At 40.1% G+C, this 26777-nt stretch overlaps 1 protein-coding gene across 1 annotated transcript; it reads right to left on the bottom strand.

The window, feature by feature from the left end:
- Positions 1 to 202: 202 nt before the first annotated feature.
- LOC122821345 (homeobox protein Dlx4a-like) lies at positions 203 to 26500 on the bottom strand. The gene is made up of 3 exons (XM_044099169.1): positions 25178 to 26500; positions 19879 to 20075; positions 203 to 886 (listed from the first exon to the last, which is right to left on the bottom strand). The coding sequence occupies exons 1-3, from the start codon at positions 25503 to 25505 to the stop codon at positions 644 to 646; spliced, it is 768 nt and encodes a 255-aa protein (XP_043955104.1). The 5' UTR covers positions 25506 to 26500; the 3' UTR covers positions 203 to 643.
- Positions 26501 to 26777: the final 277 nt, after the last annotated feature.

Genomic DNA, 26777 nt, shown 5'->3' with positions numbered 1-26777 from the left:
TTTTAATTTTAAATGTCACGTCTTCATTAACTGCAAGCAGTAAACAGTCTGTATGTAACTAGTCTATATAATATGTTACATTTAATGATGAAGTTTCTGAAATAAATTGTCTTTTCAGTGACATTTTTCATTTATTGAATGGGTCAGTATTCAATACATGCCAGATTTTTAAGCAAACAAAAATAGATGCTCAAACTTCAGCTCCCCATGAACTCTTTATTTCATTCAGCTCTTCAAACTGTCCACATCCGCAAACAAGTAGGTTAACTGAATTATTACAGTTCTTAAAAAAAAATATTAGAAAGCCCTAAAAAAACCAATTATTTTTAATATACGTTTTTGTGGAAAAACACACATTACATGTCCATAAGTTTATTTCAGCAACAGCTATAAAGAGACACTTCAGCAGTTCCTGCACTCCTTTAATCGTCCTGCGTTGGCAGGGCTGCAGTGTTCAGTAAGAAGTTGCTCAATATGTCTTCTTAGGCACAGCAGGATGTGCCACTCAATACTATTTTTACCTCCAAAGTGGCTCAGACTGTAAGCAATGTAACGCACATGTAGCCATGTACTTTCCAGTTCAGCATGCTGGTATAATATCCACAACTGATCCAAAAGGTCTGGAATCCATCTGTTCCGTCAGTCACATCATCTGAGTCCTTGGCATGGTGTCCTGTTGATGTCCAGAGTACCAGTGTCCAAAATTGTTCATGTATCCTCCAGAGTGGACAGGCGGGCCTTTGGCAGCCATACTGATGTCCCACAGAGAGCATGGAGAGGAGGAGGCTGGCGGCGGCGGGGCGAGGTGATCTACCTCGGCTCCACAAGGACCGTTCTTCATGATCTTCTTGTACTTTGACCGTTTGTTTTGGAACCATATTTTGACCTGGGGACAAAGGAAAAGGGAAAAAGAAATGGGCTGAGAACGAAGGTTTAAAATGTAAGCTCTGAGAAGACCTATGTTTTCCCTTTTCACAGTTTATTGGCTGTTACTCCACGAGGCATTTAGTATTACGCTTTCTTTCTCGTTCAGCGTTCATTTTCCAGCCTGTGTTTTTATGTTCATATTTTATGACACTCTGCCTTTACATAACTCTGCAAAAAATCAAAAAGGAAATAAAAGTGAAGCAAAAGTAAAATGTTTTCACTTCAACATGGAGCCTAATTGGGAAAATCATTTTCTTCCAAAATTCCCATGTCCACGGAAATTACACAGTGAGCTGAAAAATCACCATGAGGTACCAAAAAATCAGGCTGATAAAAATTTATCATAATTATGGAAATCATAAAAAAATACACATTTAAATCAAAAATGTGCAAAGCATCCTCTACATGTAAAAAAAAATTACAACTTTCTGTAATTTTTCTGTGAGAAATTGCACAAAAGTAGAATATTTATTTGAGAAAAACATGACTTTCCTGCTTAGCCCTACCTCCAATCTCCTCTGTATTTCTCTTCCTCCTCAGCAGCGGCAGAGAAGGAGAGAAGCAGAATGTTTCACTAAAATGATTTTACTGCTATAGACAAAAAACTTTTACCAAAGCACCATTTTACATGCAGTTACTCACTACTGAAGCAAAACTAAACTGCTAACTAAAAATGCTAACTACAAAAGCAAAGACATGAAAAATGACCGTAGGCCCAGCCTGTTACATCTATCCTGCTTCAAACAAAATTCACTTTGAATGGCAGAGCTAAACTACTAATCTAAAAAAAATATGTAACTTAATGGGAATAATTTCTGCAGACTGAGGATTCTTGGTTTTCAAAAGCTCCCCCTAATTAACGTCACTTGGGACAACAAAACTTATCATGAATAAATGAGTCAGTTTCCTTTGTAAAGTTAGACCTTTTTGTTGTTTTAGGGGTTGACATCAAACAAATACAACATGTCGAAATAGCACTGAAATATCTTTGTGTGCCTCAACTTTCCACCACCAAATAAAGAGAAATGCACTGACTAATACTTAATTAGTTTTTCTTTTCTGGGGGTTTGTGGGTGGCGGACACCACAAAACCTTTGAGTTAAGGACACCCAAACGGCTAGCGCTGGCCCTGCAACAGCCTTTATCTGTATAATTGTAGTGGTATAGAAATACATGTATTGCTATACAAATAGCTTTCAGGTGCGAGGTTCCGGTTGGGCAAAGTGGGCGTGATATATAAGAAGCCGCTGCGCCCAATCGGACACACATGTCTTCCTCAAGCTTGACTGTGACTCGCGTCTCAGGGACTGACAGCCAAAAGGCATAACATCAGGTGCATGCTGCTCTGATCTTGTGGTGGTAGGTCTCCCCTCTCTTTGCACTATTGCTGTTTATTCACAGAAAATCTAAATCCAGGTGTGATCATAGGCAAAACGCTACTCTGCGGCTCTCCTCCTCCTCGTCGTCGGTTTGTGTGTGTGTGCGCGCGTACATGAGTTTGTCTGGATTGGGAGGTAAGAAGTAACGCTCATTGTTAGCGCCAATTTGTTGCAGTTCTGTTAAATAGTGACTAATTAACTTTTACAGATCTCCCCCATATTACCATTGCTGCTCTGTTGATATCCCGGATTCTGCGCATTATCAACCTCGGATCGTGGTGGCGGCTACACGCCCTTATTGAAGTGGTGTTTGGCGTGCGGCATTGGCGTGCGGCACCGGCGCGCTCAATTCACCTCCTGTTGCGGCGTGGCCAGAGGGTCGCACCAGATTCGGACATTTTAATTTGTTTTTCTTTATTTTTGTTCCAGCCTTTTTGGTGTGATCTAACTATTTATACATTTAGGCTGATATTGTTTTCTTTTCGTTGTATATTTTGGATTGTTGTCATTATTAATTGTTCTTTTCTCTCTTTGTTGGCAGTGCTGAGGCCCGGCGGCGGTGTTGGTGTAGTGATGGTGTCTTCTTTTTTTGTGTGCCGTGATTCCTGAGTTTGGGTTGTCTCACTGCGTCTGGTGTTTTACAGGGGTTTTGTTTGCTGTGTTTGGATGGATACCGTCTTATAGTGGCCCCTTCCGCCGGTAACCTCAGCTACTGTAGTTACTTTTCTTTTTTTTTCCCTTTAGTATTATAAAGAATTGGTTTTAAAAAGAATATTTTAAGAAGAATCTAATAAAAAGCTGTTTGTACATTTTAAACTTGTCTCAGATGTCTTAATCCATGCATGAGTGAACTTGTGTGTCCTATCAAAAAGGGGAGTAATATTCCTTGGGTGAAATTCCCAAGGTGGCGCTGTGGAGCAATTTTATTTGGGTTTAGAACTTTACAATTTCCCGATTTCAATCTAGTCTCGCCACATTTTTGGCGCTGTGAGCAGGATTCATGCTTTTTATGAACATCTGAGACAAGTAGTTTTTTAAATATTTGTATTTTTTTGTGTGTTCTTCTCTTCTTTTTTGTTTGTGCAGATTGGCTAATCCGTCAACAGAGCAGCAGTGGTTTCGTGCAGAGCATCAAAGCGGTGGGTGAGGTGTTAACAGTTAACCTTAGGTTGTAATTCTGCACTGTAGTAATCACAAGAAGCAGAATAAGCTGGTGATAATTATGGAAGAAGAAATTCAGGAACTTAAAGATCTGGTAGCAAGCTTAAGAGCTGACAATGAGCAGTTGCGACAAGGACAGGCTAGTTTAAGTGCTCAGCCATCCACTTCATCAGCATTGCCTAATGCCCCTTCCACACCTAGTCTCCCTGTAGCAGAGAGACTGATTTTTGTGCCTAGAGATAGGAAATGTCCCATCTTTAGAGGAAGGACAGGTATAGGTTTGAGTGAGTGGACTGAGGAAGCGAGGGTGTGTATGAGAGCCCGACATCTGTCTGTAGCTGACCAAGCGTTTTTCCTGTTTGACCACCTGGAGGGAGAAGCTAGAAATGAAATAAAGTATCGCTCTAGTGCAGAGAGAGAGGACCCTGCTAGAATATTTGAGATCCTACAAGAGTTGTATGGTTGTTCTGAGTCCTATGTGGCTCTTCAAGAGGCCTTCTTTTCTAGAAGACAACAAGAGGGAGAGAGTCTTCAGGAGTTCTCCCTCGCATTAATGGGCCTTATGGAGAGGGTAAAGCAACGTGCACCTACTGGTATGTTGAATTCTGAGACGCTGTTAAGAGATCAGTTTGTTGAACAGGTGTTGGACAGTTCCCTGAGACGCGAGCTGAAGCAGCTGGTACGCACGAGGCCTGACAGCACTTTACTTGAGGTTAGGGCCGCAGCAATCCAGTGGGAACGCGAAGGGGTACCTCATGGTGGGAGGAGCCGTAGCCAGTCGTTTCCTTCAGTTTGTGGCGTCCAGTATGGGGTACATGGTGGTCCTCAGGTAGCTTCCTTAACATCAGCAACGGAAATGAGTCAGATAAGAGAAATGCTTAAGTGTCAGCAAAAGCAGCTCCAGCAGCTTAGTGAGAGCATTTCTCATTTGCAGAATCTCCACCGCCCTAATCATCCACGCACCACTGGTCCAGTAATCTGCAGGCGGTGCAACCAGCCAGGTCATTTTGCACGAGAGTGTGATGGGGTGCGTGTCCCCCGTCGAACCCAATGTCCGCCAAATTCAGCTGCCCAGTCCCGTGCTGCTTCTGTGGCGGAAAACTAGTTCCCACCGAACTGCTGAGCCACAGTTTGGGTGGGGATGCTATTGGCTCACTAGCCACTATTGGAAGTTTGGGTGCTTCTAAGTTGATTTCAGATTGCCCTCATGCAGATGTAGTCATGGGTGGGGTGACAGTCCCATGTTTGGTGGATACTGGTTCGATGGTGTCCACAGTTTCTGAAAGCTTTTTTCGTCAGCATATGGAGTCTTGGGGTTCAGAGCACCTCCAGTCGTGTCATTGGTTGGAGCTTAGAGCTGCCAATGGTCTTAAGATTCCTTATATTGGCTATTTGGAACTTGATGTGCACCTCTGTGGTAAATTGATTCCCCACTGTGGTGTTTTGGTTGTGCAGGACCCTGGTGGTGAGGTCCCAGCTAAAGTCCCAGGTGTTTTGGGGATGAATGTGATCAGGAAGTGTTACCAAGAACTGTTTGGGCAACATGGTGTAGCTTGGTCTTCTGTGTCTGGTGTTTCAGAGGCCCCTCAGTCAGTCATGCAGGCACTGCAGCAGTGCCAGTCTGCCAACTCACGAGAGCCTCGAGGTAGTCCTGGAAGGGTTAAGGTCAGGGGTAAAAAGGGTTGTCGGATCCCTGGTGGAGTCATGAAGATTGTGGCTGCCACATGTTCTGATGTGTACTCAGGTTCTACTGTTTTGTTTGAGCCTTTAGAGTCCGGATTGCCTTCTGGTTTGCTTGCTTCCCCTGCCTTGGTTCAGGTAATCAGGGGTACAGCTTACGTGCCCATTATCAATGTTGGTACAACAGAGGTGGTGGTATATCCCCGCACTATTGTTGGCACCTTAAATGTTGTCAATGTTGTTAGTCTCCCTGCAGGAATTACAGAAGTCCCAGCAAAGGTAGCTACGATGGTGTGCCAGACAGCCTCAGTTAATGTGCAACAGCAGGTGGAGGACCTGGATTTGTCCTCTTTGTCTGTGGAAGGACAGGGTCAGGTAAGGTCATTGCTCAATCAGTATATGACAGTTTTCTCCTCCCATGATGGTGACCTGGGCTGTACTAATGTGATAGCCCACGACATTCCTCTGGTTGATGATGTTCCAGTTAAACAACGCTATCGGCGTATTCCGCCTTCAGATTATGAGGTGGTGAAGGACCATATAAATCAATTGCTTGCTTCACAGATCATTAGAGAAAGTAGCAGCCCATATGCATCTCCCATAGTCTTAGTGAGGAAGAAAGATGGGAGTATTCGTATGTGTGTTGACTATAGAAGACTAAATAGTAAGACCCGGAAAGATTCTTTTCCCCTTCCACGAATAGAAGAATCGTTGGATGCCTTGTCTGGTGCATGCTGGTTTTCTACCCTCGATCTCGCTAGCGGGTATAATCAGGTTCCAGTTGTGGAGGCAGACCGTCCAAAAACTGCCTTTTGTACTCCCTTTGGGCTGTTTGAATGGAACCGAATGCCTTTTGGGCTCTGTAATGCGCCTAGCACTTTCCAACGGCTAATGCAGCGGATTTTTGGGGACCAACAGTACCAGTCTGTCCTGTTATATCTTGATGACATTGTTGTTTTCTCTTCAAGTGTGGATCAACATCTGGAGCGCTTGAAAGTGGTGCTGGGCCGACTTCAACAACAAGGGCTTAAAGCAAAGCTCAGTAAATGTTCCTTCTTTCAAAAAGAGGTACGTTATTTAGGACATGTGATCTCTGGTGAGGGGGTTGCTACAGATCCTAGTAAAACTGAAGTTGTAGCCAATTGGCCAACTCCCACTAAGGCTTCAGAACTTCGGTCATTCCTTGGTTTTGCCAGTTATTACCGTCGCTTTGTGGAAGGTTTTGCAAAATTGGCAGCTCCATTGCATAAAGCGGTGGCTCAGTGTGGTGGTACCGGTAAGAAACCTGATCGTGGACTTGTTGCATGCTGGACTGATGAATGTCAAAAGAGCTTTGAAGCATTAAAGGCTAAGCTAACAACAACGCCAGTGCTAGCCTATGCAGATTTCACTCAACCATTTATCTTGGAGGTTGATGCCAGCCATGGTGGCCTGGGAGCAGTCCTCTCGCAAATGCAGGCAGGGAAAGTGAGACCGATTGCTTATGCTAGTCGAGGCTTGAGACCCACAGAGCGAAACATGGCAAATTACAGCTCCATGAAGCTTGAGTTTCTGGCCCTCAAGTGGGCCATGACCGACAAGTTTAGAGAGTATCTGTTGGGAAACAAATGTATTGTATATACTGATAACAACCCTCTCAGCCATTTGTCCACTGCTAAATTGGCTGCCACTGAACAGCGGTGGGCTGCTCAGCTAGCCTCTTTTGATTTTGAGATCAAGTATCGGTCAGGGCGGTGTAATACCAATGCTGATGCACTTTCTCGTCAGCATCCACCTGATCCGCCAGATGTGAAAGCAATGCTCCCAGGTACAGTTTTGCCTAAAGCATTGCAGGACGCTTTGGGGTTTGAAAAGGTTGAGGCAACCCAGGCGGTTGTTGCAGTTTTGCCGCAGCATACTACGGCTGAACTTTGTGCTTTGCAGCAGGCTGATCCTTTTTTACAGGACGTGTTGGTGTTCTGGAGGAAAGGACAGCATCCCAGTCGAGAGGAGCGAGCCCAGCTGTCCCCGTCCACTTTGGTTCTGCTGCGGCAGTGGGACCGGTTTGTCGAGAGAGATGGAGTTCTCTATCGAAAGGTATTTAGATCAGATGGTGGTGATGCTGTGTTCCAGCTGGTGTTGCCAAGTGTGCTAATTAAGGATGTTCTGACTAAAGTCCATGAAGAGCATGGTCACCAGGGAGTGGAGCGAACATTGGCGCTCTTACGGTCCCGGTGTTATTGGCCTCATATGGCCTCTGATGTGGCTCAATGGTGCCAGGCTTGTGAGAGATGCCAAGTGGCAAAGGATGTTCACCCTAAAGCTTATGGCTATATGGGACATTTACTGGCATCACGTCCTAATGAAATTTTGGCCATTGATTATACCACCTTAGAGCCCACCCATAATGGTTTGGAAAATGTTTTGGTCTTGACGGATGTTTTTAGTAAATATACTGTTGCTGTCCCTACACGGGATCAGCGAGCGGCCACTGTGGCTAAGGTTTTGGTGTCTGAATGGTTTTACAAGTTTGGTGTTCCTGCTCGGTTGCACTCCGATCAGGGTCGTAACTTTGAGAGCTTGCTTATCCAGCAGCTGTGTAACTTGTATGGCATTGTAAAATCACGCACCACTCCTTACCATCCAGAAGGAAATGGCCAATGTGAGCGCTTCAATCGGACACTGCACAACCTGTTAAGAACACTGCCTGTGTCCCGAAAAAGAGATTGGCATGCCTGTTTGCCCCAGGTTCTTTATTGTTATAATACTACTCCTCACCAGTCTACTGGCGAGTCACCATTTCTCTTAATGTTTGGGCAGGAACCTAGATTGCCCCTGGATTTTCTTTTGGGTAGAGTTGAGAGTCCAGTTGGTGGTTCTGTCCATGAGTGGGTTCAAGAACATCAAGCTCGGTTGCAGGTAGCCTTTGATGGGGCCAGAGAGCACCTGAAACATGCTGCAGATCGCCGAAGGCAGACTCATGATACTCAGGTGAAACATCGTCCATTAAAAGAAGGGCAACTTGTGTTTTTGCGTGACTTTACTGCTAGGGGGCCTTATAAGACAAGGGACCGATGGAGCTCTGTGAAGTACAAGGTATTGAGAGCACCAAAGGAGGGCGGCTCTGTTTACACCATTGTGCCTCTGGATGACCAAACTAAAGTAAGACAGGTGCACCGTACCATGTTAAAACCTGTGGTTGGTGTTGTTCCTCCTGATCACATTTCTCCCCATAACTTGCCTCCTGTAGAAAAGGGACTGTCTGAAGATAGTGGCCCCTTTGATTATGATCTGTTTGTTTGTGAAGAGCAACCCCTAGTGGTTGCTTCTGCCTTACCTTCTGGTAGGTTGCTGCCTCAAACTCCATCCCAGGAACTTGGGTCACCTACTGAACCCTCTACATCTTTGGCTGTTCCATCTACCAGCTATGCTGACCCAGTGGCCCTACGTCGCTCCAAACGTCCAACTGCCGGTCAACATACTAATGTGCACCATCTCCCACGGCCAGCAGGAGACATTCATCCTGGGAGCTCTTCTGCATCTTTGTCAACTGTGTCAGCGTTGTTTAGACCTTGGAACTGATTTTATTAGTTCTGAATCAGCCATCGTCGGGTCGACGATGCAAGAAGGGGGGGTAGAATGTAGTGGTATAGAAATACATATATTGCTATACAAATAGCTTTCAGGTGCGAGGTTCCGGTTGGGCAAAGTGGGCGTGATATATAAGAAGCCGCTGCGCCCAATCGGACACACATGTCTTCCTCAAGCTTGGCTGTGACTCGCGTCTCAGGGACTGACAGCCAAAAGGCATAACATCAGGTGCTTGCTGCTCTGATCTTGTGGTGGTAGGTCTCCCCTCTCTTTGCACTATTGCTGTTTATTCACAGAAAATCTAAATCCAGGTGTGATCATAGGCAAAACGCTACTCTGCGGCTCTCCTCCTCCTCGTCGTCTGTGTGTGTGTGCGCGCGTACATGAGTTTGTCTGGATTGGGAGGTAAATGGCAGCTCATTGTTAGCGCCAATTTGTTGCAGTTCTGTTAAATAGTGACTAATTAACTTTACAGATCTCCCCATATTACCATTGCTGCTCTGTTGACATCCCAGTTCTGCGCATTATCAACCTCGGATCGTGGTGGCGGCTACACGCCCTTATTGAAGTGGTGTTTGGCGTGCGGCATTGGCGTGCGGCACCGGCGCGCTCAATTCACCTCCTGTTGCGGCGTGGCCAGAGGGTCGCACCAGATTCGGACATTTTAATTTGTTTTTCTTTATTTTTGTTCCAGCCTTTTTGGTGTGATCTAACTATTTATACATTTAGGCTGATATTGTTTTCTTTTCGTTGTATATTTTGGATTGTTGTCATTATTAATTGTTCTTTTCTCTCTTTGTTGGCAGTGCTGAGGCCCGGCGGCGGTGTTGGTGTAGTGATGGTGTCTTCTTTTTTTGTGTGCCGTGATTCCTGAGTTTGGGTTGTCTCACTGCGTCTGGTGTTTTACAGGGGTTTTGTTTGCTGTGTTTGGATGGATACCGTCTTATAGTGGCCCCTTCCGCCGGTAACCTCAGCTACTGTAGTTACTTTTCTTTTTTTCCCTTTAGTGTTATAAAGAATTGGTTTTAAAAAGAATATTTTAAGAAGAATCTAATAAAAAGCTGTTTGTACATTTTAAACTTGTCTCAGATGTCTTAATCCATGCATGAGTGAACTTGTGTGTCCTATCAAAAAGGGGAGTAATATTCCTTGGGTGAAATTCCCAAGGTGGCGCTGTGGAGCAATTTTATTTGGGTTTAGAACTTTACAATTTCCCGATTTCAATCTAGTCTCGCCACATAATATAAAAATTCCTCTTGCAGTTTTTGAAAACCCTTTTCTAAAATGAGCCTTACATTTGTGCATTGGCCATCTTCAGCCAGATTAGCCAGACTGCCGTTTTGAAACACACACAGAGACGATCACCCTCAATTGTAGAAAAATGTCCTTGTTATCTGATGAAACTAAAAGTCAAGTGTCATAATGAGCACCACAGTGACACTGGAGACAAAACATAAGCCATCATGAGGACAGAAGATTAGATATAAATATTGAAACAATATCTCAAGACATCAGCTAGGAAGTTAAAGTTTGGCCCTAATTGTGCCACAAATTAGTAACAAAGTGGCTTATGGTTGACAAAGTCAGCATTTTAGAGTGGTCTTTACAGAGCAGAAAAGAAAGTGTCTGACCTACAAGCCTGACTCAGTAACACCAGTTCTGTGAGGAGGAAAGGAATAAAGGGAACTATTTTGAGAAGCTAGTGGAAGAATAATTCAAAATATAGAAACCAGGTAAAGATTTTACCCCTGACTAACAGGTGTATTACTAAGCAATAGTATTAAACACTTGCATTTACAAATTATGAAACATTTACCACTTAGGTTTAATGTATGCTAGCACTGAAGTTTGTGAAATACGCTGGTTCTAACTCAAAGAAGGAAAAGCATGGCTAGACATAGAATATCAACCTTCAGACAATGAAGCTGATTATCACTCTATTCATTTCACTGTGGTCAAAGATTATTCAGTCATGCTGTTGTTAACATAATTGCCACGGTCTTGTTCCAGTATGCCTGCCAGTGAAGCCTCAAATTACAATAGCCTCTTATGGCAAATAAACAAATCGCCAACTATAGCACAGTTCAAACATTTGTCTGCAATTGATTCCGACATTCATAAGTGAAACTTTCTTCATGCAGAACATTTTCTGGCAAGAGAAAAAGAGGAAAAGAGCAAAAAGTGCAAAGGAATAAAGTAGACAACAGTGATGGCAGCGGGCTTGTTTGGTATTGTTACAGTGGGAGTTTATGGATATTTATATTGATGTCTGAAGTGCTTTTATAGCAGATATTTAATCCTATGAAATAAAAATCCAATCCAACCTCTGACTTCTTAAATTGACTTAAATATGTGGAAAAAATGATCCCTTTATTTGATGATCAAAACATCAAATAAGAAAAATTCTTACACACCCAGCATTTGAGCTAATTAGCCACAAAATCATGGACAGTAAAACTTTGACAGATCCCTGTTCTTCAAGAGTATCTGCTGACCACACTGTCCTTTTGAAGTTAAACTTCACGTGGCGAACACATGAAGTACAATAACCACTCCATAAAAATAGAGAGCCAACTTGATTTAAGCATGTTGAAAAACAACCTCTGCTTTTTAAAAATAATCTTCAAAATTATTCAGATTCTACATTTTGCGTATTGAAGTGGATCTAACATATCGTGACCTGCTTTTAAAGCTCATTGTGTGTTTGCATAAGAACTAGAATATTGCAATTATAAAGAGATACTAATCAGTGTCAATTAAATATCTTAACTGCAGTGAGTGAACACCTAAAGCAAGTGAAGAAAGTCTATTGAGCCAAATGTCAATCAACAGCCTGTGATGGGAAAACAGCTCAGGTGAGAGGATTTCTACAGTGATTGTGGTTCTCCTATTCACAAAGCAACAGACAACTGACAGCATTCAGGAGAGGTTAACTACTAAATACTACCAACACCACATTGCAAAATCATAACATCTTACCAAGTATTTTTGTCTAGTTTCTGATGAGGATATCTGATTGTGCTTGAAATTAGATCAATAAATCAATCAGGTTCATCTCTAGCAACAAGGCAGTTCGAAGTGCTTTACATCATAAAAACACCCACAAAAAATACAAGGTTGCAGAGCACAAATACAATTGTCAAGTGCCATCATTACACATCAAAATGTTGATTAATGTTTCATTGATTATGTTTCAAAAGCAACTCCAAACAGTTGGGTTTTTAGTTGAGAGGGTTTTTAGGGAAAACTAACTTACAAGTCACTTTTCAGAAAGATAAAGGAGCTTATTTTAAGTAAATAATTTTGTAATATTGATAAATAGTACTTGTTCCACTGTCAAATCAACATCAAGGAGTCGTTTAATTCAAACAAGCTCCTTTGTCTTGCTGAAAACTTACTTGTAACAGTTAGTTTTGTTGACCTAGAAACTAGACCAAAATACATTAAAAGTTTTTTGTGTTTTTGCAGTGCACAACTTTAATGAGGGAGTGCAGCTCAGAGGCATTCCAGGTATCTTTGAGTGTGTATGAGATCCATCAGTGAATCACACTAAATCCAAAATATTCCACAATATTCAGCGACCACTAAATTTGCTTGCTTTTGTGTGTGTGTGTGTGTGGGGGGGATGGGTGTGTGTGTGTGTGACAGAAAGAGAGAGAGAGATACAGGGAGAGAGACAAAGAGAGAGAGGTCTGTCCCCATAAACACCCCAAAAGTCATAATGGTGTCATAAACCACAATTACATGAATGCGTGTTTGAGTGTGTGCGTGCATGGGTGTCTGCGTGCGCCTGTGTGTGCATATGTGCATGATGAATATATTTTTGAGGAGAAAAAAAAAAAACAAGTAAAAAAAATCTGAAATGTGCTACGTGCCATTTCTCAGCAGCGTCTGGGAACAGTTGCGATTTCAGTGGAAAGTGGTCAGTGTTTGGCAGGCAGCCTAATGGCATGGAGGAGGGATGGCGATGGGGTGTATGATCACTATCTCCAAGTGTGTGTGTTTCTTTATACGTGTATGAAAGCATCCACTCGGGCTAAATGTATTTAAGTAGATGCATATGTTTGTATTGGTGTGTTATTGTGTGGGCTCCAGGGTACTGAGAAGAATGTGGCCGGTACATAACACACAGACAGTATTAACATTCGCAGACTGAGCTAATTGCAGTTGACCATGTGACCACAAGGGGAGGAACGAGTTTGTACAAAGGCTTGTTAAGATTGACTGATTCGTGGATGTGCACATGTAAGGTTCAAGTGCACAGGTGGAACAGCTGTGCTTTTTTAAATTGTAATGTGTTTGTTTATCATGTCTAAGCATCTCTAAAACTCAATTTGTTTAAATAATGACATAACATGTGTGTCACAAACAACAACAAGGAGGTAAAGAGAGAAGAGAATAAACTTAAATTTTGTAGAGAACACTTAACACTGGGAAAGAAGGATATTTTCAATATTCAAATTAAACTACAGCAACCAAAAATATTGAATGAAACAGAAATAAATAAACACACAAACAATTGAAACCATAAATAAAATGGATCATAAAGTCTCAAAATCAGTTTTAAGGCTGCTTTTAATTGCTCTTTAAAAAATACAAATCATCAGAATAGAAAATATAAAAATTGCAAAATTCAAAATTGAAGCTCATTTTTATTTAATGTGAGATTAATTAAGATCAGTCTTATTCAATGGTGGTTTATTGCTATGGTGCTGGCCAAACACCAGATATGCTCAAAGCTAGTTGTGCATCTATTATGGCAAGTAAGGACAGTTTGGTTGAATGCAACTTTCTTGCATCTGTGTTGCTCCAACAAAGGGTAAAATTAAGTGTGCTGGAGTTGAGCTTCCTCTGAAATCCCTTGGTGACCCACTGGTGGCAGCACAACCGGCCCTCATACTGAAACTCTGCTCCTTTTTTGATCTGTAAGTGTACCATCAATAGGAATTACCAGGTGAGATTAACCACAATACTCTTTTTGGTGGAAGTTGTTACTGAGAGAAGAAGAATAAAAATGCATTTTGCTCTTTCCAGTGTCAGGGAGGTGAGAGGAAACACAAGGTGTAGTAAGTTATTTTAAAAGGAACTGTATTTCCTACAACAAGTTGAGCCGTGTGAGGAAGACTAAACCAAGCCCAGAAAAGTCGAGCGGTGTTGTCGTTTGAGATTGGTGTTTTATGGAACACACTGGGTTTGGAAACGTAAACAGCCAGTGAGAAATTAACTGTACCAATTTCTGTTGCATAATGCTAAAAACAGTTGGAAAACATTATATTAATAATGAATTATTTAGTTTTAAAAATATAGCCAAACCCTATTCCCTGCTCTTTAACACAATAGCGACATTGCTAATGTGATAGCGAATACTGGAATGAATAACTAATTACCGTTCATGCAGGGTAGCTAAAAATAATATTTTTAACTGCTCTTGTATTTTCTTATAATACAGTTTGTAAAACATAATTAGACGTAGATCAAGTAGAACGTCCACAAAAACCCCACCACATGATCTTTGTAGAAAGAAACATGAAAAACAAGCAACAAAAACGTTGGATAAAAGGCAATCTCATCTTTCAAAATAAAGTAAGCCTCTAAACACAAACTTAATTTTATCCAGATTGTGATTTGATATAGTAAAAATTATCATGGACGCAAATGACAACCATGCAGTTCATTGAAATGGAATCGGCTTCACACCAATCAGCAAACTGCTCTGTGAGTTTCTAATTCCACCTCCAGCCTTACACAACACACACTGGGGCATTCTGAACCCATCAAGACTCAAGGAAAAGAGTTCATGTTTAATACTCCTATTAAAGAAGTTTTAACTGCCTATTTTAATCAGTCAAACACCAACTGTACCTAGATATGTGTTAATACGCATCATGGAAAGAGTCTTAGCACCACAACTTTCCTTATCGCTGCTTTTATAGGGACAGTCTGTTACAGCAAAGAAGAATGAATGGCACTACTGGATTGGTTGCTTTGGAAACACCTCCTAATAGCATGTCAGCTAGCATTGAAGCTCTGTTCTTCAGTTTCTAAGTCTTATTTTCCTTTTTAATATTTTAGAAAAGGCAGAAAAAAGAAGGCAAGAAAGAATGAAGTAATAAGAAAGAAGAATCGACAGAAAAATCTGCCAATGGGTGAATTAGCAAATACTGAACTGCAAATAGACAAAGGTTAAAAACAAGACAGTGATGTCAATGCTGACACTGCAAATTTTACTCTGCACAATTGTCCCTTTTTAGTCGTTTTGAAAGACTTGATTTTTAACTAAAAAGATTAATTTTTTTCATATTTAGGTGTCTGAGGCAAGATAAGTAACTTGAATTAATTTGGTTGGAAAACAAAACTATAACTGAAGTTGAACTGTTTGTCTTCTTCTGTCTTAAAGAAGAGATATCGCAAAAGAGAGGACGCAAGTTAACAATTCGGCAAGCTATCTTACACACATCTGCATAAGGGAAACATTAGCTTGTCAAAAATGTAGCCCGATTAGCTAGTCGCCACAAATTGAGGTTCAGTTCTCCCAGTTTTACCCTCTGGGTGATCATAATCGATTTAGTTCTTTGTTGCAAGGCGTCGCTGTCAAAGTGACAGGGGAGCAGATTTGGTTTGTCTGCCTGTTGCTGAGCAGAGTGAAGATTTTAGTGGGAAACATTTTTCTTCTGTAAATGTGAACAACACAGAGTAAGAAACTAGTACAAAGAATGCCTCACCCTCCTCCTTTCATGGTGTTTTATTCATATTTCAGAAATTCTGCTCGCCGATAATATCTTACACTGCATTCTTATGTCATGATGTAAAAAAAAACGTGGCAAAAATAATTGCATGATTGCCAGTTTAAAAAAAAAAACTTTCTAGAGAAACTGGGCTTGTATTCTCAATAATCCCCATAACTCCTTTTAATAGCATGGCGGTTAAACTCCTATCAAACCTTTGCCAATGTCAGTTACAGTCCACTTTCTACGACTACTTCCTCAGTAAACGTGTAAATTACAGGCGAACTGCTGCCTCCCCTACAACAGGCAGAGGCAAATCGATGGATCATTGGGGATTATAACCATTCAACTGATGACACAGGGTGCAATGTGTAGCCAGTACCTTAACACACACACACACACACACGCACACACACACGCATAGCAGCTGAAGTACTTCCACTTAGTCCGAGTTAATGTTACACCTGCTCTCAGCTCAGAACCAGATTTTTCACTTTTACTGACAAATCTGGTGCAACTATAGATAGAAATGCTAGCCTAACCATGTGTCAAAAAATATCCAGCATGTATAATAACTGATGATTTTTTTTGACTATATAATAACATATAATATGCTATTTCATGTTAATAATACAGCTCTGTTACTGTTTGTTTCCATTGGAGTTAATATTCAAATGAAGTTACTCTTCAAAGAACCGAGTCACACCCATAAACTGTCAACGCTTCCACAGCTGGATTTTTCAACCTGAGAGTTTAGTTTGTGGCTGTTGCCATTTTGCCTGTTAAAGCCAAAGCAAGGGCCCGCAAACTGTGGCTCCACAGCCGCAGGCGGCTCTCGTAATAATTTAATCCAAAAAAAGTGAAGAACCAGCATGTTTTGTTTAAAAAAAAAAAAATACAGATATAACAATCGCAGATTTAGCAATTTTTTTCCCCCTTTTTTTTAATTTTGCATGGAACAAATCTAGCATTAGATTTCCATAACAAACTGACACAAGTACTGTTATGGATAATACTTACTTTTTTTCCCATCATTACTTTGGAGACTGATTGTTTTTTTTTTTTAAATCATTTTCCACAAACATCAACATTCCATAGAAGAAAATGCATCAATCCTCTTTTTGTAAATGTTTTACGCTTTTCTTAGTTTTAAAACCTCAAAGCAAATTTAAACATTGGTTCTTTAAAAAAAAAAAATGACCACAACTTTTCAACTATAGATATTCAAAGGAAATATTTTTATATTATTATTTTCTTTTGTGTTATTTTTTCACAAAAGGTTATGTGAGATCTGTGGCTCTAAAGGGCATTTATTCAGCCGCACTGAAGGCAAGAAAGCGGCTCTTTGGTTTGTGGTCGCAGAGCCCTGAGCTACAGGAACTCTTAATTACAAAGAGCTGCAGATATAAAGTCTCCTCACTACTTGAGGAATTATCATGCATTTTAAAGACTGAGAATATTCAGGAGATGAATGCTAAATTTGCAGCCTTTTGAATTTGTGTGTGTTAAATACATTTTGGAGGCCTTTTCAATGTAGACTCTTCCTAGTTTGACAGGAAACGAAAGGGAATATTTAGGCTGTCATTTACTAGCAATGCACTAGTTTCAAGTGCGTTACTAAGTTTATTATTATTATTATTATTTACCACATAAAATTCAGCATTAAAAAAAACCAACAAGTTGCCTGGTCTGTGACAAGACGGAGCTCACAATTAAGAGGTTGTTTTATTTACGCTAAAAATCGTCTTTAGCTTCTCATTAAAGCTGTGAGACGATATTGACAAAATCTCTGCCTGGCAGTTCCTTTTAAATCTTTTAACAATTAAATGCAATTGTGGCCAAATCTAGTCATAGTAAAAAAAAAAAGTGACCTCTAGATAATCTACATTCACACTAACTTTAATCTCCTCTTTTGATCGTTTGGAGCTGCTTTTGGAGGGATAAGCTGGCTGTAAACGGCCTCAACTGCATCAAGACAGAGAATCACTCAACACTGAATTTAAATAAACTCTAAGATGTTGGAGTTTTGCAAATACTGATAAATACGAGACTGATAAGCAACAAGTGTTGTTATTATTTTTTTACAACCGTAATCAGTAAGTAGTAACAGAAAAAAGTAATTTCTCGAATAATATCTTAAAAATAAGCAGCAAAGACCGTCCCAAACAAACAGCAACTTCTTTAAACTATTTTAACAATTTTTTACTTGTTTTTTTTTCATTATTATTCTTTTTATTATTATTTTAATTTTCTTTTATTATTGGTTTCTAAACTACCAAAAGAAATTCTTCAAAACTGTTCCTGTGGTTTAAAGACCTTGTCATGTTATGAAAGAGAAGCTCTGGGGAGCTCAGAGTCACCCAGTGACCCATAACAGAAAGGTAGCAGCAATTTTGCTTCAGCGCTTCCAAGAAGGACAAAGCAGCGAGTTCAGAAATATTCTCCCTCTTGTAAACACCAACAGTCGTGCCACAGAAAGGTGACGCCATTTTAAAGCTACAGAGGACAAGTAAACCATGAAGCAGCCGGATGCAGACAGATCGACGTATTAACTCCCAGTGCTGCTCTAGAAAATTACTGCACAATTTAGCAGGTGTTTAATCTCTATTTTAGCCCATAAAAAAAATACATGTTTTAATAAATGTTATATTATAACAATATATTCTTTTTAAATAGAGGTTTTTCAGTCTGCTTTACAGTTTTGTTAGTAACGACTGCATCAGGCAGTCAGAGTCTGACGCTGGCCACGCCTACAGCAGGTAATCCAGGATAAATGGTAGCACGAAGGTTTATATGGCAAATGTCCACTAGCTTAAATTACAGTTGTCAATTTATACCTGGGTGTGGGGAATGTTCAGGGGAACCATGTAAACTTTTTTCTAGGGTAGAGAGAAGGGGAAGAAAGGAACTGAGGATGGGATTCGAACCCGAGACGGCCGAGTTGACGTCGGTAGCCTTCGAGTACGGGGCGCCCGCTCTAACCGCTGCACCACAGGACGGTCTGAATTGCCCTAGCATACTAAAATATCAAATTTTAAAAAAATTAAATAAAATAACCTGAAGAAGGCATGGTTCAGTGGCTTACTGACTTTTTAACAGAAACAAATATGCGAGTGTGAGTTCATATGTTGAGAAAAAGCATAAACAAAAGAAAACATGACTTTAAGAGGAAAATAATCTGCTTCAAATCCTATCTTAAAATTTGACTTGGCTTTTTCTCAATGTGGCCAAATAAGTAAAAAAATAAAAATAAGGAAATACATTTTTTTCTTCATTGTAAATATGTATATGTGCAGTGTTTTCACAAAAGCAGAAGGTTTAATTAGCGCCAGTTTGCGTGGAACCCTGAGTTCATCACAGAGACAGCCTGGGGGAACAAACTGCCTCCATAGTGGCTAGCTTTTGCTAGCTCTGTAGCGCTGGCCTGAACATGAAAACAGCTTGTGTCCAGCATGTGTGGGGTCTGCAGAGATGTTGACTGCCTCTTTTTCTGACTCTAGACCTATTCAAGTCCTGCCTGACGATCCTCTCTGCAGATCTGCTGTAGTTTTGAGCCAAACCACACAGTGACCACAAAATCAACTGAAATCAAACCAATGACTAATAAACCTGCTTGGAGATAAGCTCAAGGTTTGTTTACGTTGGAATATGAACGCCCCATGACATGTTACATTTATGTAAGTAAAAGAACCAGTATCTATTTCCAGCTAGAGGAATATGCCGCCGCCTATTTAGGCGTTTGATTCGCTTCAGTGTGAACAAAAGAAACAATTAAAGGAGTGATTGATATAAGCTCATACAGGAAATTCCGTTTCATTTTTTTTACTTTTTATTTTCATTTTTTAATTTGAGGGAGAGTGTTAAAATGCTTCAGTGCACTGGAAACAATCTTACCAAGTATTTTTTTTGTCTAGCTGCTAGTGCATTTATATTAATGCAGATGAATCGAGACAAAAGTAACTTATCAGCAAGATATAGAAGCTTCTTTAAAAAAAAAATCCTCAAAATTGATGAGAAAGTACTAGATCCATCGGAAGGTTATTTCACTTATAACATGGGAAAATTGTCTTGTCATAAGTCAATTTATCTGCTGATAGAACTGGAACTTTTTCATCACTATTAAGGAATTATGTTTTTAAAAACAACCTGCTATATCTTGCTGAAAAGATACATGTAATGTAGCTTCATCTTGTTTCAAGTGTAATAAGACATTTGCACTAGAAACGGGACTAAAACCACTTGGTAAGAGTGTGTGTTTTTGCAGTGTGTGAGCAGCTTCACAACATAAATGATGTAGAACTGTCAGAGGCGTCAGAGCTGTTCTAAAAAAAAAAAACGTGTTTGGGAACGCTTTCGCGTTCATTTTCTGTGCTTTAAGAAGGCAAGCAAACGATAAAACAGCGGATATAAATTATTTTGCCCGTGTTTCCAGGTACCTGGGTCTGTGTGAGGCCCAGTTTGGCTGCGAGGTCGGCCCTTTCAGGCAGGGCGAGGTACTGAGTCTGCTGGAAGCGCTGGTTGAGCGCCTGGAGCTGCAGGCTGGAGTAGATGGTCCGGGGCTTCCGTATCTTCTTCCCCTTCCCGTTCAGCCTCACCTCGCCGTTCTCTATCACCGCTGTGGGCTTCTCGTGTTCTGCAAGGCGAAAGGGAAGAGAGCAATTTGCTTAATATGCCTCACTTCAAAGGAGAGCTGAAACTAGCTTTAGCTTTACGACGCAAAGCAAATACAAAAAGAAAAAAAAAGAAAGAAATGTTGACTAAAGCACAATGACAGAATACAGAAATGTTTCACAATTTGGAGAGGTAGAAAAATACATTTTTATTTATTTTTTAATTAGAAAGTCTCCAAACTAAAATGAATGGAGCTTCTTAAACAGTCTAGCAATCTTTGAGATAGACTGAACCATTATTTATTTGTTTATTTATTTTACGTACAGTTTGAATCACATGCCGACATAAGCAACATTTTGAATGAAACGGAGTAGTTGGAAGAAAAAAAACCTCTTCTCTCAAAAGTCAATTCACTGCCACAAGCAACTCAACATCAACCGTCCACAGAGATACGGTTACTAATATATTATTATTATTATTGTTAATCATGATTCTTAAACACAAAGCAGGCAATGTGTGTATATATAAAAATAATAATATGGTGCAATCTGATGGGTTTCCTTAGAAACGTTTTAATTGACTTTGAGTAATTAATTCAGCACACTGCACTGTTTGAGAACTGAGATCAATTGGAATGTTTGGAATCAAAATGATTTATTTTTTGTAAAGTGCCTGAAGATGACATTTGTTGTAAGGTTGCGCTATTATCAATAAACTAAATAGCAATAATAAAAAAACAACATACATTATCACTACTGAATCAGAATACTTCATTATACCGTGATAGAATATTATACTTTAACCATTATCAGCTATGCTTTCACACATTTAGGAAACATTAAGGATTACCAGTTTAAAAAATGTAACTATATAAATCCCTGCCTACAAGTTTACACAAATGTATTTAAGTTTAAATTCAAACTCTTAAATTGCTGGTGAAAACGTCTCAGGCTTGATGATGTCGCGTGTCCTTCTGATCCTGCAGATCTTTCCCTAGAGCCCGACACACACAGAGTGTGTCTGCTGCACGCCGCCACTTCTCACCCTGAGCACGTCTCTGTTCTGAAACCGGTTCTGGCTCGGCCCGTTTGCCTCAGAACCGTTTCCACGCATGCTGGCGTTAGAACGATCATTCACGCTGGTTTTTACTCCTTTTCAAACAACATTTCTGCTGTTATTACACATCTGCTTTCCTGCTCTGCGCTGACATCTTGTCTAGTAAACAGCCTGTTGTGTTTTTTTTATTGTTCGATACACATGTGCATTTTGCACATGTAAAATGTCATCCTACTCGGTTGCACATTTCTGGGATCGTGAGTAAGATACTTCTGTGTCTAAGTGGTAAAGAAATTTACCACTTTTTTGATATTTTGTCTGAACTTTTATATCTTGATTTTCCTCTTACACCTGAATTTCTCCACTGTTGAACAAAAGGGATATTTCTGTTCTATTTTATTTGTTTTATTACATAAAATTTTAACATATTTAAGTTTTTTTTGACATATTTAGGACATGTGTGAAGTGAATAGCCTTATAAAAACAAAATGTATTCCTTTTATTATCATGTCTTGTGCCTGTCCAGTTATTAATGAGTAACGGCCTCTAGTATTTTTGCAAGAGTTCTATTTACTAAACATCAATGACGTGGCAGAGAAAGAGCTGGACTCACTTGTGCGTGTGTGTGTGTGTTTTTGTTTGTTTTTTTTTGGTATATGAAGGATTAAGTAAAGTTGTGCTGCCCCTCCCCCACGTGTTTCTGCACTCCTCCAGATAATACCTTGGAAGAAGGCTGCAACAGTCTGCTGGGTTTTCTGCGATAGAGACTTTTTTTTAAGCAACTTTGAATAATGTGTTGACCATGGTGCACTCTTTGACAACTGGGATCAGTGGGAATCTACGTGGGACTGAATCGAAATGATTTACCCTTGTTTCCGTGGAGACAAATTTAGCCAATGTGTGCGCATATTTGCGAACGCAGCATGACTGTCAAGCCGTCGCCAGCAGGCTCTGATACTAACTAAGACCCTGCATTAACCAGAGAACAGCTGGTGGGGCGTTTAAGTGTTCCTCTCACAGTACGAATAGGGATTCATCATCGTCATGAAACGTTTCTTATGGTGTCAGGAACTTGGATTTAATGTAAAAAATAATATAATCCAATTAGCGGTGGCAGAGAGCTCTAAAAGGGAATATATATTTTACTGTTTTGTCCCCTTTGTTCCATGAGAGTCAATGAATATCAATAAACTCCAAATATGATTAAATACAGTCATTAAATACAGTCCTTGTACTTAAGTGATACTAACCACACTTCTTTATGTCGGGAGAAGCATTACTGCAGTCAGTTCCAATTGTCACTTTTGTTGTATTAATAAATAGCACAAAACATCATAAGAACTTTTTAAGTCATGATTATGACAAACAGTTATAATCCTCTTCAGAACTGTGTAACCCCTGACAGATTTCATGCATACTCACTATTTGTCTCAACAGATAGAACAATAAATATACGCTAACGTAATCACAGCTGTAATAGTCAGAACATTATTTTATCCACAGTAGCAGTTTCACTTATATCATGAGATAAATCTGTTTTATGTTTTGGATATTTTTACTCGAGGTTATATCATAGACGTCTCAACCATCACGCATTACGTTATTATATTTTAATAAACATCCATCCTACTTTACGTATCACATTCTTACATGGATTTTAACTATATTTGTCATTTTATTCCAAACGTTAAACAGAAAATAATTCTACGTTATCTTGTGTTTGCCCAGACGGTAGCTCAGCCCTCAATACAGTCACTCTGATTTAAACTCTGCTCTTTAAATGACCTAATGCAGGTTTAAAGAGTGTAAAGAAGGTAGATTTCGGAGAGCATACACACGACAAATCCTGCTGATCCTCTTAAAATCGGTGTGCCAAACAAACACCGAGAACACACACGGCTCAGCTGGACGGGCTTTCCTTCTTTTCTTTGTGTGAAAGCCACTCTGAGCATGTTTTTCCCAGGATCGTTTACATGACGTGAACTGTACGCCCGCAGTGGGAGGAGAGGACAGTTGCATTGGAGCCGAGGCCCCAAAAAGAGGTCAGACTGGGTGACTGAGCTGCTGCAGCGATGGGCAGAAAACCGGGAGACAAACAGCGGCCTGGCCAGATCCTCGACTCCATTTCTCATTTAGAGGAAAACCTTAAAGCTGATCATTTTCAGTTCGATTTAAACTTGTTTGTTTTTTTGTTGGTTTTTTTTAGTATGCTTATGGATTTTGTTCAGGATTCCCCAGACCTGATGATCACATATGAAAGGAAAGGTTAAAGGTGAGCGTTGATTTGGAGCTGTGAACCTCAAACCAAGAGAGGAAGATACACAAAGAAACAATTATATCAGGATGTAGGTCATTTATAGACATCAAGTCTATAATTTCTTTTTTTTTTCTCTCTTTTAGAAAATCGTTGGTTTAATTTATTTTACGCTGGGCCTAAGGATCACAGAGATCAATGAAAAATGTTTTGTTCACAAAAACGTCAAATGACTCTTGGTCAGGCATTTTACTTAGTGCCTTACAAATTTATGAAATCCTGGTAAACTCTGACGTTTTCACATCAGGAGGAAATATTTCCATTCTATTTAATACTTCTGTCAAATTACCTCATATCATTATTTAGAAATTTGGATTTCAAGTGATTATATATTTTTTAAATTTACAAAATAATATGTTGATGAGTCTAAAATGTAAATTAAATGAACATAAATACATTTTTAAATACAGTATCACTATTATTAATACTATTATTATTATTGTTGTTGTTGTTCTTTTTCACTGTAATATGTCGAAATGTGAAATAAATAAATGTCACATTTTATTTAACTTTGAATTTCAACTTCAGCTACAAGGCTCATGAGATTTTATCAGAAGCAGAATTACTCATGTTTAGTTTTTATTTTTTTCACTACATTTCCAGGACTTCCATGGGCTTCTCTTTTATAACTTTTGCAGATTGACCAGTTTTAGTTCTTCTTTAGTCCAGAAAACATGTTGCCCACATGACATGCTGGACACCTTGGTCCAAATTTGACCAAAACAACATGAAGGATTTGGTTGATTTCGGTGAGACCCTCTGATCCCCCAAAGATTAAAATGGATGTATTTATAAACCCCCAGAATTTTACTTTTCATTGTTCAATTTAATTTGATTATTCAGCTGAATTTCCTGCAGGGTGTAGCCTACTTATTATACAGGCTAAGGCACATTCATAAACATGTCAGGCTACTAGCTCTTCATGGGACTGCGGAAGAACTACAAAGAAAAATAATGATAAAAATAAAAATCACAATATTAATGTTTTCCATTTTTTCGTCGGCGTTAATTTAAATCGAATGAAGGCAGCCGGCCACGTCACTCAGCGGGCAGAAGATGAAGGACTGGATGATGACAAGAGGAATATGAGGGCCGCTGCGGGAGACCGCAAGCCCGGTGTGGAGAGCTTCTACCCGCCTTAAAGCCCCCTAAACACGGCGCTGTGGCCGACCTGTGTGTGGATCCAATTACCGGGCTCCACTGCGGCCTGCTGTCATGGTATACAGACTGGAGACCCGCAAGCCTTTTGTTTGTTCATTTACCCTACCACCATTATAATAATAATAATAATAATAATTAGGCTACTACTACTATTATTATTATTATTATTATTATTATTATTATTATTATTATTATTATTATTATTATTATTATGTCCTATCATGGCATCATGCTTAACGTCAACATGCTAGAGCGCCAGACTTTTATGAGGTGGCCTTTATGCAGCGCAGAATAATAATAATAATAATAATAATAATAATAATAATAATTATTATTATTATTATTATTATTATTATTATTATTATTATTATTATTATTATTATTATTATTTTTATTATATATAGTGTATTTAATTTATTATTTATACATTTTTACCCACTACGTCTGCAATAAATCCTATTTTTACTTGTTCAATGTTCCATCCAACTTTATGTTTATAAGGAAGAATTTAGTTGTCTAATAAATGTGTGCGCGTGGGTGTGTGTATGTCAAAAATGTTGATAAAGACACATAAAGCCACACACAGGACTCACCAGTGTCTTCTAGCCTCGTGTGTCCCAGCGCGCCGCCGTGGCCGCCGTGCTGGTAGGGCAGGTAAGTCCCGGGATGATGCGAGCTCACCGGAGCGTGGTAAGGCGGGTAACCCAGCGAGCGGCCGTACGAGGATGCTCCGGCCGCGAAGGGCCCGTCGTGCTGACCGTGGGCCCCGACAGCGTGCAGACTGTGGACCGGGTAATGGTTGTGGGCCAGGCCCGAGGGGGGCTGCTGGTGTCCCGGGTAGCCGTGGCCGCCGAACTCCAAAAACGCCGACTTTGAAGGATCAGCCGAGACTAACGCGTCCGATATAGAGCTCATAGTCATCGCTGGTGTGAGGGGCTGTGATGCGGTGCGAAAAAAAGAAAAAGAAAAAAAAGGAAGAAAGAAAGAAAGAAAGAAAAGAGCTACCTCCAGGCGGGAGGCATCATAAATGGTCCACCGACGCTCAGATGTTCAGCAGAGTTTCATCAACACGAACTGTTTAACGACGAGCCGAGCTGCTGAGGGAAGGACGCGGTTACAGCTGCGGCTTTGAGCGGCTCCCACCTCCGCTACATCCCCGCTGAAGGCTTCTGCAACCTTCTGCCTGGAAAAGCCATTACGTCCAGTCAAGTAGTGAAAGTTGGATCAAAACAACCACCAGCAGCAGCAGCAGCAGGCAGTCAGACGAGGAGCTCCAAGCAATCCTTCTTAAGTTTCCTTCTGCTGGTGAGAAAAAAATAATAAAATAAAATAGATCAACTTTTACTGCACTGACGTTCGTTTCGTCCGGTGTTGTAAACAGGACTGAAGCCGCGCGTAGGACTGGCGCGTGTGATCCTCTTCTTCATCACAGACTAGCCCGCCACACAAACACGCGCTCGCGCGCGCGCATGTTTGCACACATTTAATTCAGTCTCCACGCGCAGAGATGCACTGCACTGATTGGCTGCAGCGCGTCACCGGAGCGAACAAATCAGACGCAGCACCGAACCGGCTGGATGCGGCGCTGAGACTCGCTTATTGTCGACTAAATTATTTCAGGGCTCAGTGCTGCACAATCTGCAACAGATTGACTGAGGTTATAAATAAATAAGTAGGTAAATAATTACATTCGGCGCATTAAAACAGAAGTTTTTCTTTTTCTTTTTCTGTCTGTATCTGCATATCTTAGGATATTTCTTCTCTCGCATTTTTGTATTTTAAAGATTTAAAGAATTAGAAGTGAAAGGAGAAAATAAAATAAAAAAAAAAAACATGATCAGCAAAGCCTAAAGAGAATATAAAAATATTTTGTAAGAGAATATCTCCTTCATGATTTAGCACATTTATTTTCAATTTCAGAGCAAAACGAGGCTATATGTAACATCGCACACATGTTAAGCGCGTCGCCTGTGGTTCTGCATCGATGTTCTGTATAGAAACTCAGTTTTTTTTGTTCTTTTTTTTTTAAAAAAAACATTGAAAGCCGAAATCTGCAATTTCTCTGAAGTCACAGAGGAATCCCAGGACTGTAGGCCTTTTCTGAAATTCAACTTTTTTTTTTTTTTTTAAAGAAAGAAAATAAATAAATAAATCTAAATCTCCCTTTGCATTATTCTGAAGGGGCATGCAGAT

The sequence above is a fragment of the Gambusia affinis genome, linkage group LG19 (assembly GCF_019740435.1).
Source record: "Gambusia affinis linkage group LG19, SWU_Gaff_1.0, whole genome shotgun sequence".
NCBI lineage: Eukaryota > Metazoa > Chordata > Actinopteri > Cyprinodontiformes > Poeciliidae > Gambusia > Gambusia affinis.
Note: the sequence above shows the minus strand (reverse complement) of the source record. Positions and strands in the feature narration are given on the sequence as shown.